At 36.7% G+C, this 20,321-nt stretch overlaps 1 protein-coding gene across 1 annotated transcript; it reads right to left on the reverse strand.

Annotated features, from left to right (window-relative positions):
* Nucleotides 1-1,065: 1,065 nt before the first annotated feature.
* Nucleotides 1,066-19,280, reverse strand: LOC139959565 (luc7-like protein 3). The gene is made up of 10 exons (XM_071957284.1): nt 19,041-19,280; nt 13,841-13,907; nt 13,497-13,536; nt 12,694-12,832; nt 11,021-11,194; nt 10,579-10,752; nt 9,431-9,675; nt 8,708-8,967; nt 6,500-6,719; nt 1,066-4,356 (listed from the first exon to the last, which is right to left on the reverse strand). Exons 1-9 carry the CDS (start codon nt 19,140-19,142, stop codon nt 6,538-6,540), a joined length of 1,383 nt encoding a protein of 460 aa, XP_071813385.1. The 5' UTR covers nt 19,143-19,280; the 3' UTR covers nt 1,066-4,356; nt 6,500-6,537.
* Nucleotides 19,281-20,321: the final 1,041 nt, after the last annotated feature.

Raw genomic sequence — 20,321 nt, forward strand, 5'->3', positions numbered from 1 at the left:
TATTATTTTTTTGAATAAATATCTGCAAAGATTAAGAACATTTTCTTGTCATCTTGTGGTCGTCACAGAAAATATTTATCGCAGCTCCATATTATCGACCAAAGATTGGGATCATACTTACACCCCCCCCCTCCCTTCTCCGCAGCCAAATACGAGGTTAGGTAATAAATCTGCTAACCCCCCCCCCCCCCACCGCCCTAACAACACAAACACTTTTCTACGCAGTAATCTACTCCACGGTGTCGCTGGAAAAATCGGGCTTTAAAGAACCTACCAATACCTATGAAAAGCCTTCCTAAATCGTTAGACTATTTTTTTTTTTAAACTGAAATTCTGAGGGATTTCCCCCAATCCCGCCTCAATTATTGTGTACTTCTGAAGCTATCTAGTTGACTCAGGAACTGTGAGGATTAAATTCTCTAAAATCTGAGAAAATCAAACATTTATCCCAAGTACTAACTAAAAATTCCGTAATGACCTCCGTTACTGTACTACTTGCATTAGGACCTACTTAAAAGGACATTTAAAATTTTACATGAGTAGCTATTAGTACAATCTTGTAGCCTAATCCTGATTTTGTCAATAGATGTCTCAGAATACCCATTTAAAGCTTAGATTTATTCAGGGTGGGAACAGAGTACCAGGTTTCGATGACGCTCAGACAACAAACACCTTGTCAAAAAATCTGGATCACCCACAGATTTTACTGAGGTCTCAGCACTACTTCATTACATGCATCACTCGCATATTAATTCATTATTTGTCTCACAAATTTTCATGGAAAAAATTGGCATAAAAAATGGATTCATAAAGTCTATACCTTGCGAGTTATTTGCCAGATCTAAAACATAATTCCACATTTGAAGGTTCAAATCACCACTTCATCTCACGGGTAGGTCTTGTACAGAAGCAACCCTTTAGAATGAACCCACTTTGTTTACAGAGAAATGTATTGATTAATGTAGATAGTAACTGTTTATAGAGCACCAAATATTATTAAGAGTTTTTTTTAATGATTCTTAAAACAAATTACTCAAACCACAAACAAAACACATAGAAAGATAATGCTTTGTACATCTTGTTTATTTTCCAAGCTTCAAGAAAAATTGATTTGTGTCATATTGGTCAAATTAACAGGCCTTTCAGCACATCATATGAAATATCTCTCCAATTTGAATGATCTGACATTAACCACATGCCATGTGACCTTTGTTATGAGATGCCATTCAAGAATACAGAATACTATATTGCCAAAAGTATGAAACATTAATACAAATTAACTTCAGGTGCAATCTATTCATAAAACTTGTAATTCTTGCAAAATGTGCCATCCTTTCTGCAATGTTCAGACAAAGAGAAATCATTTTGAACTTTCTCAACAGATGTCAGATTTAAAATACTACCCCCTCCCCCTCTTCTGCCACACCACCAAAAATTAATATGTATATGTGCAACATATCGACAACCTGGTATTTTTCTTTTTTTTGATTTAGTAAAAACCAAAGTTTCTACAAAGAATGACAATAAAAAGTACAAGATAACATGATGGACAAATTTTACTGTAAGCATTTCACTCCTAAGAGTTACACCTGAACCAACAGATTAAGTCACAGGATGTTACCAAACAGTAAAATATTAAGAAACTGCCATCTAAAAGAACTACCAACTATTTTAAGATACAACCATTTCAATTACAACAAAACCAGTCTCCAAAAAAAAAACAATCTTGCTTCAAGCATTACTACTTAGGAAAAATGAACAAGGGTTTTAACATTTCATGAAAAAAAAATGAACGCATAAAACACATTTTGTTCTTTGTTTGAAAACCAAATCACATCAAAGGAGAAACATACCAGCGCACATCTTCTTTACTGTACAGCGTAAGGACTTGAGTATATGAAGGAATCGAGCAATAAGAACGATTTAGTCAAGATATCAAAAGCTTAAAAGTCAAGAAGTTGCCATTTTAATTCAAGTTTGACTTCTTTAGGCTGCCATTCTGTTGACTGTTTGTTGCTCACTGATGGTGAAATCTTAGTGTCACTTGTTTCCCTGTTTACATTAGTAAATGATTTGATTAAAGAGATGCTAGAATCTTGTTTAGAACTAGATTTAAAAACATTAGCCAATAAAAACGTTTACAGTAATACAAGAAGAATCATGAAATGGAACAAAAAGTTGCTCACTGGTTTGTGAAGCACTTTTAACCATCAGTATTTTGCATCATGAGAAAAGTCAAGATATACATCCCAAAACAAACAAGTATTTTTTCATCATTTTTCATCATAATCGGCTTTTATCATGGAGGTAGAAGCAGTTGGTAAGGATGTTTCACCGTTAATCAGTAATTAACACACTTAACCACTTTTGATGGTCAATCATCATTGATCTTGAATTTTCTTAAAACCCCTCAAAAAGCAACATTTTAATGTGTCATTAATGTTTAAGTCATGCAAAAAGGAATGCCAGTCCAGTAAAATTACAACATCAACTACCAACTATATATTTTTAATTTTCAGTATGGTTATATGTAGCTCCTTATGTAAAGGTACTCTAGGGTCTTCAATAGTCAAACTTTTCAGGAATTTGTCTTGAACAGTCTTCAAACTTCAGTCAAAGAGGTAGATCAGGTGAACCTTCCGGTTCGGTACCTTAACCTCTCGTTCCAAAGAGTACTTGTTTCCTTTTGATTTAAACAATTTAAAATCACTTAATTAACCATGCCTGTACTAGATAAAACATAAAACCACATACCTCCGAGAGTTTCCGCTGGTCTATATAGATAGTTTGGGGGGTTCTATTTGGCTCTGTGCAATCAGCTCATCAAGTACGATGAGAAACGCCTGGTGTGCCACACTTAACATTTTATATTTGTAAATATATTAGCTGGCCCAAGAGAAATTACACTAAACAGAAGTCATTGTATGAAGAAAAGGAAACGATAAATATATACACAGCTTGGAAAGTAAACGGTTTACTAGACACAATCATAAACACATCAAAGTAGCCTGCTTCAATCACACATTTCTAACCGTTCAACTCTTTACCCATTTTCCTCCAGACTTATTCATACATCCCCTACCCCCCCTCCCATCCCGCCCCAACGAAGCATCTACCCTGGCCCAAACCAGTTGCTACCGTTCTTATTCGATGACACTGAAGCCTTCCACAATATGGATTGAGCATAAATCAGTCTAGTCCAAACCTGGTACATGTAATACATTCTCTGCTGCTCATCTACACGTAAACACAGCCAGCATCTTTAATGCACATGAATGTTGCAACTTCCGGGGGTATAATTTAGCTGATGTAGTATATATATTTGAAGCCTGATGCTGTGCACAATGGCATATGCAGCAAGATGCATAGTGGGGGAAATTACTACATAAATGTAAAGTAACAGACTCAAATACAAAACATTCTAAAAAAACAATAATAAAAAAAACAATATATGAGTAAATCAGTAACCTCAATATTGTTATGCAGCATGCAAATACTAAATATATTCCTGTTTGCTTTAGTTTAACAAAAAGTTCAGATCAAATGGTGACAAAAACTTGAAACGTGTGAACATTCAAAATGTTTAGAAGCAGAGTTTGACGATGCCAACACATGAATGATTTCACAGAAGGACATGCTGATTGATCATAAGCATCCTGGAGCTTGTCTTTGGCAGGGCACTATCCCCAGGTAATCAACAGGACCTCTTAGCACGCCTTCTGTTACACCTGTTGCTATGACTCATCAGTCCCTCTATAGAAGTTTGGCTTTATACAGAATACATCCAACCCAGGTTGGAACTAACAATTTAAGATAAGTCTCTGCTATCTTTCTCCTCAAACTGTATCATTAAATTATGAACCACCATATGTCAAAGTTAACAACAGAATTATTATTAAAGTCTTAGAGGTTACAGAAAAGTTAATTCTAACACTCTGATATCAGACAAAAGATATTTTGCAAAATAATTAATACCACATCATCAAAACAGGAACATTTGAAATCATTTGTAGACAGGGATGGACCCACCTCGGTAAGTTCGCCTCTAGCTCTTATCCAACAACGACGCAACGACCTCAATGACAGTTTGCCTCTAATCCAACAGCGACTCAGTTCGGTAAGGAGGGGCAGCGCACCACGGCAACGAGGTTCCGTCGAACTTGCAGCTCGACTTCTTCAGTGAAAGGCAAAAATTATTCTCATTTTTTGTTGTTGTATATTTTCAACATCATGCAAGTATGGCCTTGAGGGGTCCACATATAAATGAAAAGAGAAATCTAACCTATACAATGCATCCCTTTGTCTGTCTACCCAAGTCTTCCAGAGCACCGAGTCCAAACCAAGCCGCTTCGAATGCTGCAAAGAGACCAGCAGAAATTTATTAGTAATTGAATATTAAATACACATTGTCAAGTAAAAAGAAGAAAAGAAAACATGTTATAAATATGATAAGCTTTAACCTTACTACAAACTAGCTTAAATTCCCCTCTTACATCCCCCCCCCCCACCACCGGGTTACCACAAATCTTCACCCTTACCACAAATCTTTCCCATTCATTGTCTGGCTGGATGCTATTGTCTACTTCAAACCTATATAAAGATGGTGCTGTTCTTTGTTTCATCAGTTTGGACATTCCTCTTAAACTTATCATCACAGTTGTAATCATAGTTATCATAATTGTAAGGAAATACCCTATGAAAAGTGCATTTCCATGGACACGTCCTTCCAACATGTATCCTTCACGAAGAAGCACATTTCCTAGTAGGGATGTGGATAGTTGGGTGCCTCTTATGGGAACAAACTGAATATTCAGTAGGTAAAATAACCAGCTGGCCAACCCGATTTATTTGAGAAAATACCTCCAATGTTAGATCCAGACTACAGCTAAGGAAGGTCCTTTTAAACATTTGCATTTGATTTCACTACATTCAGAAGGCAACAGGAAGCATCATGAATATTGAATATTTTAAACCCCTTTCTACAGTCATGGCCAATCAGATTTCTTTGAGAAAATTCAACCAATCTATGATCCAAACCTACAACAAAGGTTTCTTCCAACATTTGCACTTGTTTAATTCTTTTCAATGCAAAAGACAAAAGATTGCCAACTATTTAATGGATGCTTTGAGAATTAAATAGAAAATCAGTAACTAATTATGCCTTGCATTTTCCCACATTTCAAATAACCGAGAAACATTTCACATCCTTTCCACTATCTACTTGTGACCATAACATGAAAAAGAGGCTGAGCTTTGTTGCAGAATGGTCTTAACAGATGAACACTTTTGAAACGCTGGGCTACAGTAAGTTATGCAGCCAACCAGATACGGTACGTTTAAACCCAGTTAGATGAGGAACCTCTCTGGTTGAAGAATATTCTAACACACTAGAGGGATCGCAGTCATAATTAGGGCATGCTCGACAAAATCATACAGCGTGGACAGAAAGCAAAAATTATTAACGGAGAAATGGTTACAATTCCTAGAAATACCTCTTGAAAATACCTGCAGAGTGATTCGGAAATAGAGAAAACATTCCTCTGCAAAGACAAAACCTACACCAGAAGGACAGACACTGGTAGTAATTCTCCCGCAACATCAGCCAAGGATATGTTGATATGTTGATTCTCCAAAAGAGAGGGCTTGGCGAGAAGCAACTGAAGGTTGTCACATTATCAGTTTATGGTTCATAATAGTAACAGATTAAAAGACACACTCGGATACACGAGAAAAAAAATATATATACCTTACAAAAGAAATGTCATTGAAAAATATGTAAAATATATGATTTTGTATTATTTTGTATGATATACAAAATTGGGTATCCTATACTGATCAGACAATGTACCTTGAGAACCACAAATAAGGCAAGAGGTCAAAGGTGAACTGAAGAAGGATCAAACTTCACAGAAGGATTTTCCTTGGGACTGTGACTTTTTATAAGATGGTAATTATTATATTCAAGAGGAAAAAAGGTGCTTTTGAGGTAATTTCCCTTTTAGTTTTTGGTCAGTTTGGCAGATGATGCAGTGTTTTCAAGTGAAAAAAATATGTTTAAATTCAGAAATGGGTATATTATCTGTTCTCTTTAGTGTTAAAGAATTAGGATAGTGGGTACATGGTTACTCCAACTGCTCTTAAATATTTATCTTTGCTAACGCAGCCTATGAAGTATTTTCCTTTTTTATCTCACTATTATAATCAGTGTCTACTACTCATTGCCAGAAATATTTTGCCAAGCAATTTTGTTTTTGATCAATGGATTAACAAAGAGGCGTATGAAAAAAAGAAAGAAAAAAGTCTACATCAATTTGTTTTCCACTTTGACAAGACAACCTTTTTTTTCAATATTTTGGTTTTGAGGGTTTTATCTCATTTACAAAATCTATCGCTAATAAGTAACGGTATGTGGTACCTCAGTGGTGACTGCATCTCTTGTTCCAGTCTTCTCCTGCAACATCATCTGAGCATTAAGTAACAGTTTGATGAAACCACTTACCTTGTCATCCAGGGAGGCTCACTATTGTATGGTCACCTTTAGTCTTTGTCTTCATCCGTTTCACCTTCTTCTTTACTATGCTCCTCACGACCCTCTTCCCCCTCTGGTGTTCCCCCTCTGGTCGAGTCCTCCTTAGTCTCCCCTTCCTCGTTAGTGACGTTGTCACTGTTGTCTTCCTTGGCAGTGGAATCTATCTCACCCTCTTCCTTCGTTTCTTCTCCTGTGTAATCAAGAGATTGCAGCATATCGGTGAATTTAACTCACTACTGGAGCAGGTTGAGGGTCACATTGCAATTCCACAAATTGATTTGTCTAAAATGCTAATTCCATTGTAAGGCATATCACCAGTCATATATTTGCTCACCTAAATAATAACTTTGTATTTTAAATTTGCATACCATTTACGCTAAAAATATTAAGGTTATGTTTACAGCCGCAACATATCCTTGCCTTTGTGTAGCAAGTGATACCAGGAAAGTGATTCCCTGCTAATCACTGTGCTGAATACTCTCTCATCTTGAAACACCCTCCTTCAAGGAGACACAACTACTACCATCATTTACAGAGAAGACTGTCATGACAACCTTTCCAAGCAGCTCAGAAACATCTTACTCCATTTGAACACCCAATGCTGAAGACTTGATCAAGTTTAACTATGACATCATCAAACCACTCAATGTTTCAATTCTTTATATTTTTCTTTATTTAACTACAAAAATGTTTATTTCTGTTATTGAGATAGGTTTTGCACATGTTGAATCTAAACTATAGAACCTCTTAACATGACTTAATGATGACACCGTTTTCAGTGTCAACGCTGTCAATATTCTACAATTAAAATATGATAAACAAAAAGAGTAAAGGTTCAGATCCTAGTGGCGTTACGACATCCCAGATTTACAAATTTGACAGCTCCCAGACACAGCTCTTAAACTATGATCTCTCCCTCAAAGGACAAGATTTTTCTTAGCTGTTTAGAGGAGTTGTTCTTCACAAAGATATCTATCATATAAGCCAAAGATGATGATTGGGTTTGCTGTCCTCTATATTCACATATTTACTTTCTACCCTTTTTCGTACCTGAACTTTTTAACAGATCTTCCACCCTAGGATATTGGAATAAACACTGCTTCTGAGGCTGTATTATAAATTGGGACGTAACTTTGATCAAACCATATAATATTTACACATACTCACCTAGAGGTGGTCTATGTCGCTGCAAAGCAAGTTATCTCAAAGTTCATTCCAATCTAAACATTGAGTGCCTCAATACATATATAACATGTTTTTATTATTTTAATTTGCACATAAACGTTATTTTTTTTATTCCTTAACCTTGACTAAACCTTATGACAAAATTTGAAGAATTTATGTATACAGATCATATTTATTTATATTTTATTACTAAAAAATTGCAATAAAGTGTGAATTTTTTTTTTTTTTGGGGGGGGGGTTACCCTTATCTCTGCTTCAGTATTACAACATAGTAACAAATTCCACACATAATGCAACTTTAAAAGTGGAGTATTTCTGCCTATCATGTTGGAGAAGCTAATTCTAGATGGTCGACGAGCAATCTGATATCTTTAAAGCAGCATTTTGCATTTGGTAGACGTTTTCTACTTTTTTGACATGTCCATCAAGTTTTTTACATATATCAATCACAAAACAGCAAACTAAGATATTAGCCAAGTTTTTCCCCGCCAACAACGTTAATTGGCGAGTAATTAAGGATATTTGCAGATAATGAGAAAAGTGTCCACAACAAATTCCACATTTAAAATTAATTGCATACAGTTCCCCAAAACCCACTAGTTTGAATTCAACCAATCAGATATGCAGGTTTAGTTATGAGCCGTTGCTAAAAATAGATTCAAGACTTTGCGTTGATACAACCAAGGAGTTGTTATGGAACTCCCTGGTACAACTGCCATATAGACTGTACACAAATCAAGCATGGTGTTGTATTACGTATAGGTCAATGACGTTCGTAGTGTTTAAATATTCATTTTATGGGCGAGGTTTATTGGGATCCAAATGGAAAATATCTTGGAGTTAAACACAGTTGAAAATTTTTCGACTTTTTATGCCACCATTTGAAGTAAAATTTAAATAGATAAGCTAGTTATGGATGTCCATATGGCATAGTGGAGTCAGTGAGGTTGAGAAAAATCATAGAAAAGGACACAAAATGCTGCTTTAAAATACCGTTTGGAACGGCATCCTCGGTAGTTTTCCTTTCTTTACTCTCCTCTCTTAACTTCTCCCCCTTTTCCTCTTTTCGTCTCTCTTCGGACTGATGACGACTGTTTCTATGACTACCAGACCTTGACCTCCTTGACCTCGATCCTCTGCTTCTGGATCGTCTGCGATCCCTTGATCGGGACCTTCTCCGTTCCCTGCTTCTGGATCTCTTACTCTTGCGATCCTTGTCTCTACGGTCGTGCTCCCTGCTGCGACTTCTACGTCTACATATTGGGGAAAAAAAAATACCGTCCAAGGATGAGAATGTAGTTTTTAAAGAGTAGATCATCTTTTTCAGAATTCACCTACAAAGACCTCTAATTTAGGACCAGTTACTAGATCACTGCCAGAGCATTTCACTGTTTGCATGTAGAGAAAACAAAGACCATGGCAATGTTCTGCCGTTAGAAATGAAATAAATAAACAGATCTAGGTAAATTAACAACCATCGGTCAAAGAATCGTCACAAATTCCGTACCTCACATAGTAAGCCCAACACTTCTGCTTACTATCAGCAAATACTGTGTGGCTGCTCTCAAACAGCATGTACAGTAACTGACTACTAGTGTTGTAATTGTGGAAAGTTTGCAGCACTTTCTATTAAGATAAGACAAAATTCATCAACTTTAAAATTACTACGCTAAGCAAATCACCAAAGAGAAAATATATATATTTTGTTCGACTGACCTTTCTCGACTTTTGCTTTTTCTGGACCTCCTCCGTTCCCTGGATTTTGACCTGGACCGTCTTGAACGTGACCTTGACCTCCTGGATCTGTCTCTGCGATCCCGTCTTTCTCGCTCCTTCTCTTTTTCTCTCTCCGCTCGTTTCTTCAGCCGGTCGTCTCTTTCCTTTTCTCTCGCCTTCTCCCTGTCATCTCGCTCCTTCCTGATACTGCTCTCTCTATCCTCCTGCTCTTTGATTCTCTTATTCTGTCGCGGACAAAGAAACGTTAAAGTAATAGTCTTAAAGCAAAACCCTCTTATTTTAATTGTGAGAAAGTCATACGTTAGTGAATCAACGAGGCATATATATCCTAACAAATACTTCAGGCATGTCAACTGTCTCCATGTTAAATAGTACAATAATGGATTATGGTGACTTTCTTAAGGTTCAGGCTTCAGTATTTAACTCACTAGTGCTTTGGCCAACTGGTTGCTTTTCTTAATTTCAACTAGGTTCATATTGCTACCAGTTTCTCCCAAGTTATTACAGCAATGTTCATGCAACTTTTGTGCATTAATTTCTGTTGCCCTTATTTGACTATTAACCAGAACAAGCAGAGAATATGAAAGGTCCACCCTTATTGGTATATAAAGTAGACTAAGCATAAATTCATTGTTTGATACGGTAACGAAGTTTGTATTTGAAGAGTAACCTCTTAGTACAAGTTGTGACATCAATAAGACAAAGACATTTATTGCCAAACTGGTCAAATTGCTACACAAGTCTAAACAAGTATTATAGTTTTGTACACAGGATCCATACCCCTTTATGAGAGACAAACTTCAGAACCATCAAAACTGCTATGTAACATTTGAACACTGAAGTTATTCCCTGTATGGTAAGGTAAACTTTGCTCACTGCACACTCAAAGGCGTTACACAAGGCGAAACATTTCTAGTTTTGCGATTTGTCCTTCTCTTTTAAGCTGACCTCTCATTTTAGGTTACAAGTCCAATTTGACAGACTTGATTTCTCTGTCTCCCCCTGGTGCCATTTACAATAAACTCTGACCATCATTCAAATGTTTAAACTAACTTCGATGTACTACACATATAACTTGAAGTAAACACATTGTTTATATTCTGCTACCATGTTTTTGGTCAACATACCTGCATTTCTTCTAGAGTTGCCTTGATTCTGGCGTAACCCATGTGCTGTTTACCCATCAAATGATCATCGACTCTGGACTGGGAATCGTTGACGATTAGGAATGCTCCACAAATCTGACAGACTTCCATCTGTTTCTCTTGAGAAAAGAGCAGTTCCATAGCTTGATCTGTCGCCTGTGAATCACAAAAAGAATAAATCTGTAATCTGAAATGCATTTGACTCTGACTGATTTACTTGATTTTAACTTTATAATATCCAAGAGGATAATAAAACTAGAAATAGTGCATGTCAAAACAAACATAAAATATACAATGAAATGAAAATAATATACAAAAGAAAATTAATGCTAAACCACAGAAAGATCTATGAGAGACAGGAATGTAAGATATAAAAGAACAACTCTTAACACAAAACACAGCAAAGCTTGCTTTGTTAACTTACATTTTGCAACTGGTCTCTCTCATCCTTCAGTTGGTCACACAGTTTCATCACACCCTGGGCTTCATCTACGTTTCCTTGGCAACCCAACTCCTCCACCTTAGCCAGGAGTTCATTGATACGGCCGGTTAGCATATTGATCCTCTCCTCCTCCTTTGCGTGTGTTGGAAGTTTCAGCTAAAGAAAGGACAGTTTATGAAGGTTTATGGCTGCCACATTGTACAATTAACAAATTCTTGAACACAAAAACTTATTTAAGAAAGGACGATTTATGAAGGAACTTCATCTCTGCAGTATTATGCAACTTGCCGTTCCTAGAACACAAAAACTTAAAGCAGCATTTTGCGTTTTGTCGCCGTTTTCCACTTTTTTGACAAGTCCATCAAGTTTTTTATATCAATCACAAAACAGCAAACTAAGATATTTGCCAAGTTTTTTCCCTGCCAAAAGCGTTAATTGGCTAGTAATGAAGGACATATGCAGATAATGAGAAAAGTGTCCTCCGAAAATGAAACATTTAATATTAATCGCATACAGTGCCCCAACCCACTAGTTTGAATTCAACCAATCAGAGATGCAGGTTTAGTTATGAGCCGTTGCTAAAACTAGATTCAAAATGTCGAGTTGGTAACTTGGTACAACCAGCGAGCTGGACTCTAACAGCTCCCTGGTACAACTGCCATAGACAAATCGACACAAATAAAGCATGGTGTTGTATTACGTATTGGCCAATGACGTTCGTAGCTTTTAAATATTCATATTATGGACGAGGTTTATTTGGATCCCAACGGAAAATATCTGAGAGAAAACAAAGTTGAAAGTTGTAAACTTTTCAACTTTTATGCCACCATTTGAAGTAATATTTGAATAGATAAGCTAGTTATGTCTGTCGTTATGGCATCGTGGAATCAGTGAGGTTGAGAAATACCATAGAAAAGGATGTAAAATGCTGCTTGAAAGGAAACTTTAGGAAGGTTTATATCTGCTGTGTTATACAACTTACCATTCCTAAAACACGGAAACGTAAAGATAGGACAATAAAGGAAGGTTTATATCGGCCGTATTATACAACTTACCAACACAAAAAACTTTACCCACATTTAAGCAGTTCCTAGTTACCACATAAAACCACTTGGCGGTAGTGACTAATTGTAAATTTCTTTCCCATTGTTAAATCATTAAGGCACTTTTCTAATGGTTTTTGTTCTTCAGGTAAGGGGTGAAGGTAGCAGAAGTGTTTGTTCCACAGCTATTTTTTCTTCAATTTTCTTCCTTGAGTTTTGATCTTTGTAATGGTCTGGGTTATGATGAAAAAATGAGTTACGATAGCTTTAGTAAATTTGAAATCAGAAATTTTCCATTTGCGTATTATTTGGTATTATTTCTGCAGTCCCAAGCATTGGAAAACTGGAATCAGTAGAAATGAAGCTACAAATGTTTTCATTCAAAATTTAAAGAGTTTTTTTGCCCATAGGTCAACGATTTATGCGTATAGAATCCTACTGAGGTTTCTGCTCACGTTCGTGTTCCACCTGTGTGGAACTTCAATTCTCATGTCATCATTACCATCATATCGTTGCAATCTTTATCTTAGAGATTATAACAAAAGGGGTTATTCATTATTTATTAATTCTAAGCCTGTCATCTACATGAAATATGCTTTGCCTCCAACCTACCTCATCCTTCTTCTGACTCATCGCCAGTCTGGCCTGACCTCTTCGTATCCTCTTTTCTACATCTCCCATAATCCTTTGCAAATGGTTGAAGAACATGTCTTGGTAGTGATTAATTTTGGCTGTTGAGCTTTCTTCAAAGCTGTAAAGACAAAGAGGAAATTCATTCCCTGCAATACTCTAATGTAAGGATGTAGAGGCACCGTCTACAAAATATGAAGCTGGTTCTGTTTGCTCTGTTACATTTCCTGTCATATTTCACACAAAATGTACTGACAGTTTGTTGCATGAGCGACAGTGTCATAATAGACTTTCAATACCTCACAAAAGTCTGTTACTCCACATTAACATTTCAAAGGCTACACACATTACTAGAGTTACTAAAGTACTAGAGTTAATATTCAAAGTAATGAAATGCAGCCAGCTGCTTTAAATATGCAGAAGTCACCACCAGAGTAGAATTTTCGTATTTGATAATTCTTGCTTGTTTTGCTTAACTCTCACGAGGGACATCCTACTTATAGATACATCTAACTTGACATACAACGACTTCTTCAGTAATATGCCTTTGACTGTGCTAAAAGTTTGGGCAAAACAATTAAAAGTTATGAAAACAGTATGCTTTATGTTATGTCCACAAGTTAGAGGAGCTATTATGCAAAAAAATGTCTTCTATTAGTTTGTTGAGGAAATCTTAACATAAAATGATTTAGGGAAATCAATAGTGCAGAAGGATATAAACTAATGAGATAGATACATATTTAAGAAAATAAATTAATAATACAAATAAAGATAAAAATCCTTACTCTTTCCTGAGGTGGTCATCGTGGAGCTTGTCACAGACACCTGAAAAATAAAATAAAAGATTCACATGGTTGTGTAAATTAGTAACAAAAGTAAATCTTGAACATTGTCTTGGTAACACCTCATAACAGTAGAAACATGTATGTGTGTAACAGGTACTGTTCATCTATGGTATACAAGTAGGCCTTACTGAAACATTTGTCTATGAGGCAGCACTGCATGTGTCAATAACTGAAGAAATGAATTGTGAGCACTTTCTGTGAGAATAATATCTGCGTCTCATTAATACTACAATTGTATGGATAAATGTACTCTAAAGGTTATAGCCTGTATATCGTGTACTTACCTAAGTCAGACCGTGTATTGGTAAATAACTGATTAGGACAGAAACCACACAGATAGTCCTTGCATACCTGTAAAAATTGGAAATGGTAAACATCATAAGTGAAGAAGGTTTAATATCTGGCATTTTCTGACCAACCATACCAATATGTGAAGCCTCTTGAGTCCTCCCAAAGGACAAATACATAAAGAATGACAAAACAAATTGTGGTATGAGAATTACAGTACTGATTTCGCTTAACTCCCGTTGAAAAAAAATCAACGATCGATAACAAAAGTTAAAAATCGATAAAAAAAGTTGAAAATCGGTTAACTTCGTTGACAAGATTTAGACTACTGCGGGCACGGTTGTCAACGAAGTTTCAACGAAATTTCCACGAAAGTTATCGCGATCAAAAACCGCAAAGGCAATTCTAGACATATCAAGGTTGTGACTTGCGTTGAATCCGTAGTGTAACTACAGCCGTTTTCAGACTCTACCAGAAGTTGCCGAGGAATATTACAAACGTTGCAAAAGTTTGATTGTATATAAGACGGAGTAAGTTCTGTACTAGGTGTTTGAAAAATGATTTGGCTAGGATAATAAAAACTAGTCTTGGTCGATCGTAACAAGCACATTCTATGACTCTTAAGTTATAGGCTAGTATTAAACTAGGATAAGTTTAAGTTAACTCACCAAGGAACGCAGGGTCAGAAAAAACAAGAAAAAAATATCAACAATGAGACAGTCGTAGCTGGATATCAAAGAGATCTTTATTTCCAATAAATTCCTGTGTTACTTGACGTACTACAGTACCGTTTACTACAGAACCGCACTCACTTTCAAACTTTTCTGAGAGCGCATTCCGTCCAAAAAATCTCCCCGACTTCAATGCACGCAAAAAAAAAAAAAAAAAAAAAAAAAACTGTTATTTCCCCCCTAACCCGTTACTGTAAGTTGCCCGTAAAAGCAGATGGACTGCCCTGGTAAGGTCGCAGCCTGGGTCTGGGCCACCTATAGTATGCTGCTTACATGTGCATTCCCTACCCTGGATATCCCCACCACCAAACTTTTTTGAAAGGCTTAGTCCAATCATAAACTTGGCTTTGTCAAATTCACGCCTAACTTATGTTAATTAGCATAGTATTTATCTTCGTGGGGGGTTTAGCACTGCAGAACCTTCATGGCTGGCTGCCTCTAGAAGCAAACATTATTTTACCCCTACTTAGTAGTAGTAAACGAAATTTTACCCCTGATCGACCTCGCAAGAGGTCCTGCGGGGGATAATAGAATTGTTTTCAAAGAAAAGACAACGTTTTTTTTTTTTTTTTTTTTTTTTTTTTTTTCTGGGGATCAGTTGTCTTTGTTGAGCCAGGGAATGGTTGATAAGTGAAGTATCGTTACAATAGCATTGAATAGAAAGCCATAGAAAGCCTACTGTTCGTAATGGAATGGATGTTATATGTTACTTAGTTAATTGAAAACCAAATATTCATTCATATATATATAAGTAGAACAATCCAGCAGGGATAGAAAGTTTATCTTCAATGAACCAATCAAAAGTCGTGCTATTAATAAAACTTGAAAACACCTGGCCAGCAAGAGAGTTGCAAACAATTGTTTCCATGACTACTAAGAAAATAAAGCAGTGACTTGGGGCCCACGTTGGGTAGATTTCTGTGGAAAATGAATATATTTTCATTGCTTATTTGAGTATTGTATATTGGGAAGAGCTGATCAGACATTACTGGGGAGGGCTTTCAACTGGCCTGACGGCTTTCAACTGGCCTGACGGCATGTGTAAGTTTATTTTAATGAGTAGGGGGAGTTTTTATGAGTCTCCCGGTATGCGTCACATGAGAAGTAAATGTTTTGTTTTTCGGTTTTATCGTTTTTCAAGTGGAACAACTCATAAAATCATGTCAAATGAAAATAATATATATTTGAATATCCTTCCTTAGTTTTACTAATCAGGAATGCTTGATAAGGCATGCAATGCATCGTTCGAAAATGTCATTTTAAAGTAGAATTGAAAATGAACGACATAAAACAATATCTGTGAAGTGTGTGGAGCACAACTTTGAATATTCGTTGTGAAAGAAAACATAATGAACGATGTTTACTGCGTTAATAAATTTCGCGGAACTGGTATAGAGAAATTACGTACTGCAGCTTACGTCAGAAAAGCTCATAAATGACACAGGTGGATAGAGCGCATCAAAATTCGGTTTAGGAAATCCCTATACAGCCGACCGTTTTCGAGTTATAAGCGATTTTGTGTTTTTGCGATATGGTTTTCAGTATATTTTCATTGAATAAGGGCGTTTTGTTGTGTGTGTTTAAATAAGGGTGTGACCTATCAGATATTTCGCTAACCGTTTCACCGTATCGCCTGCCGGTCGGTTTAACGTTTAAACGCCGTTTCCCGATCGCGGCTTTTTCGACGCACCGTTACTGGACTTTTAATGAAAATAGGACGTTATGAGTACAATAATTAAGGTTTTCTTTTCCAGCAGGTAGCAATTCAGGCAGCAAGACAACGATCAATGTATGTTAATTACTTAATTAATTAGGCCCAATAATATTGCGAACCTTTCGTGTAATAATAATTGCCTAACACACATGATCAGTATTCGTGGTCTTCAGAAGTTCAGATCACTGAATTTATATAACTCGGCCTTCGGCAACGTCGTAACTTTTGAAGAAAAAAAAAACAATATATTTGTCTATCAATCACAAGATTTTAAACAAAAACTCGCATAAATTAGCAAACTTAAACACCTTTCCTACTTACTCATTAAAAGTTATGTTAAGAAAACAAATTACGCACGCACGTGTTGTGCGATGGGTTGTAAAAATCAAGCTGAAACTGGTTCGAGCAGCCTCCGATTTCATTTTCTTTCTCTTGTGTCACATACATGATACAGTACCTTACATTTGATACAAAAGTTATTTCAAACAACAGCTTCCCAAAATTTGTGTCGCAATAGGTTAAGATTTAACCACGCTGCGCAGTACCATTCATAATTTGCATATTACACTCGGCGTCCAGATGGCAGGAGAATATAACATCATGTTCAATGTGTTGTGTCGTTCCCATGGTGCGATGAACTTGGGCAACTTGCCAAGTTCGAATGTCAATGACCTACTTATGTTCTGTGACCAATGTCAGTGGGGAATTATGTGTGTAAAAACTCGAGTTTTTCCATTTGTTATATATATAGAAGTTTTTCCGTAAGCGGAGCGAATTTTAGGGCGGCTCGTTGATTGTGAGGAAGCACTTATCTAAGCATCAATATTTGTGAAAAAATATCGTAAGTTTTTCATTTTCATTCATTTTCTTTTATGTTTGCCGCAATCGCGCCCGCAATGCATGCACAGCATAATATCAGGTGTGAAAAAATGGCTGTACACGTGCGGACCTGAGAGAGCAAACTGGCCTTGTGTTGTTAATGTTATGACGGTACTTTCTAGAACGGCCATTTGCGTCTTTTGGGGTCAACATATTTTCACACAGGATTTCACCATGCCATTGATCGATGTACACGGGTGATATGTCGCAAATATAAACTGAGAAAACGAATTGACGACACTATCATGACTATTGGCCTACTACTTTAGTTATATTAAACACATTATTCATGACTAAAACATTGTTTTTCTGTTTTTATAGATAGTTTGCAGTACATTACTAAGTTCTTTACATATTTTAAAATAATTTTCATGTTTAAAAGTAAACAAAATAGAAAAAATAAAAAGAGAAAACGCCTTTTTGAAAAATGGAAGCGTCCTCGCAGAATGGGCGGGGCATCTTTATTTTGCTTCAAGTTACATGTTTTCGCTCAGAAACAAAGTTTCATACTCCAACTCTAATAAAAAAAACAAATTTACATCTCTAAAAATTAACTATTTTTCGTAATCTGCAAGTAAACCAAGTTTATATGTCCATTCATTGTTATTTAAATGGTTAAACAGCACTCTAATTTATCTGGAAGGGTGCCTCGTGGTACATAGCTTTGACTGCAATCTCTCTTACGTCCTGGCGAAGTTAAGACTTATGTCACTGTGTTTGGGGTTCACAGTTAGAAAACGTCCCCCATCAGTTTCACTACATGTTTCTTTGAGTGTCACTACTCATGCAAGTACAGGAATGCTCTTGAGAAAATTCCTGCCTTCAAACGACTGTTCCAAAGTCTAATCAATACTAATAAACGAAGTTGCTCGTTTTCCGACGTTTCGCGTAACCACACATTGACCTTCTATTTCGTTTAAAAAAGAATTTCAACGTATCGTTGAAAATTCCACGAAGGAAATGACTGAAATAACCAATCGTTAAAATTCGGGGAATTTCGATAAAAATCAGGGAATTTCGATGACAAAACGTGGAAATTCGGTTATTTTCCTTTTAACGAATTTTAACGGGAGTTAAGCGAAATCAGTATAGTCAGTATTGCGAAGTTCGCCATACTGCGAAAATCGGCCACCCTTAAGAAACACACGATTTCACCATGACAACCTATAGCAACAGCCAATTTCACGAAAAATTACGAAGCTACAGTTATTTTCTCTCCAAAATGACCCGTGTGCAAGAAATTACTTACATATTTGTCAATAAAATGACGAAAGATCTATGAAGTCTGTTATAATTACTGAAAAAGCAACAGCGCCACCAATTTTTACCAGCGCCACACTGTAGGTTGCGTGGCCGAAATTCGCAATACTCTAGCAAGAAATACCAGTTCCACAATCACGAAGAATTTTCTTGGAAAACAACGTGAAAACAGTTTGCAGGAAAGAAAGTTTGGCGGTTTATCATACTAAAACACAATTCTCCCACCATATGAAGTATATTTTCTGGTGATTTATACCAGAAGATTTAGTTTTGGGGTGTTTTAAGTCTTAAGTGGGCGAACTTCGAAGTCACCATCCTACTGTAGGGTTAGGAAGTAGGGTTAGGAATGGTACGGATTCTAAATTAGTACCGTCTTTTTCCGCCTTGAAACTTGCGAATCCTGCGTGAAACTGCATATTAGCCTAGAAGGTAAAACTAGCCTTACAAGAAGGATAACTTTGAATTAAGCCTAGCCTAGGCCTTACTTAGGCTACTTTCTAGCATTACGTTACTGCCGTACGTTAGTCATGTGATATTTTCATAAAGGATAGACCTAGGCTATTTCAACATATATCACGCAAGGGTGTGTAAGTTTCTTTTAAAATGTCTTACGTCCGGCTCTTCCCAGCCTTTTGCTTGAAATTTCTCATTAGGTAAAACATTACGATTTTTCCCCATCAATTCATCAAGAAGAGCAGCCGCGGTGTCCGCCATGTTTGATGATAGTGATATCAGTGTATGGCCAGGTACCTATTCTCTTAGAAATTACAAGACCAAGAAATCCCAAAAGTCAAGTATTTTCGGTATAATATTGACTTTCTAGCGTTAAGAAATATTATGCAAACTTTTATCCTAGTTTTTACAATTTATGTTGCGCGTAGCTGTCGTTCAAGTTAATATTGCCATTCGATACTGCCCACGGAAGTAAAGTTGCGATCACAAAGACAGTGGTACTGTACTGTCGCGAGCACGTCTCGCGGTTGTAACAGCATGCTCGGTGCATCGTGCGTATATAGCAATCGCAAATAGGCGGGAAATTACACAGCGTTATAATTAAATTGACCACGGGCCTTTCCGTGAGTTACAGTCGGTCGTGCCCGGTGTTTTGTTCAATGTCTAGCCCATACTGATGAGTTGACCCATTTCTTAATGGCGATTGTGGTTTTGCAATACTGCGAATGTCTGCTCTGAATGCCAACGGACTACGAAGTATTTGGACTCCAAATTACCGTTGGGACCAACGTTACTCAGTACTTCTAAGTTAGTACTAGTAGTAGAAGTACTTGTTGTTGTAGTACTAGGCTACTATCGTCATCAAGCCTTGGTAGGCTGGTCCTATCCTGCCGTTCCTGGCACCGTACGTGGTATGTGGATAATAATTATTCGCTTTAAGCCTACGTACACGGTGTTGTGTTTGCCAAGTCTTTAAAAGCAAAGTCTAACAGGTTTTGCCCATTACTTCCACACATTGAAATAAAATTTCAATGACACTTTACCTTTTGCAAGCATTAAATATTAGTTTTGGTAGCAAAGGCCTACTCCAAAATTGCCTCATTAACTTACGCATTAACTTAAGTCGTCAATATACCATTGTCTCTAAGAAGACCCTGTAGAGGTTTTCACTAGGTAAACCTTACCCCTTGCTGTGCAGGTGACAGGTTGGTCAATCGATCATGGCACATTCCATGTTCTATATCCTAACTATTTAGCAATGAGAGCCCACATGTTTTTGAACTTTTGTGAAAAAGCCACTTTACTCACCAGTAAAAGAGAAGGCCTAAAATTACCTCCATTTACCACATGTAGGCTACTCTGAGATCTGAGTAAGAACAACATAAGCTACAGCTTGAAAACATGTTTTGAAAGAGATGTTCTTCTCCTCTTGCTATTTTC

The sequence above is a fragment of the Apostichopus japonicus genome, chromosome 19 (assembly GCF_037975245.1).
Source record: "Apostichopus japonicus isolate 1M-3 chromosome 19, ASM3797524v1, whole genome shotgun sequence".
Lineage (NCBI taxonomy): Eukaryota > Metazoa > Echinodermata > Holothuroidea > Aspidochirotida > Stichopodidae > Apostichopus > Apostichopus japonicus.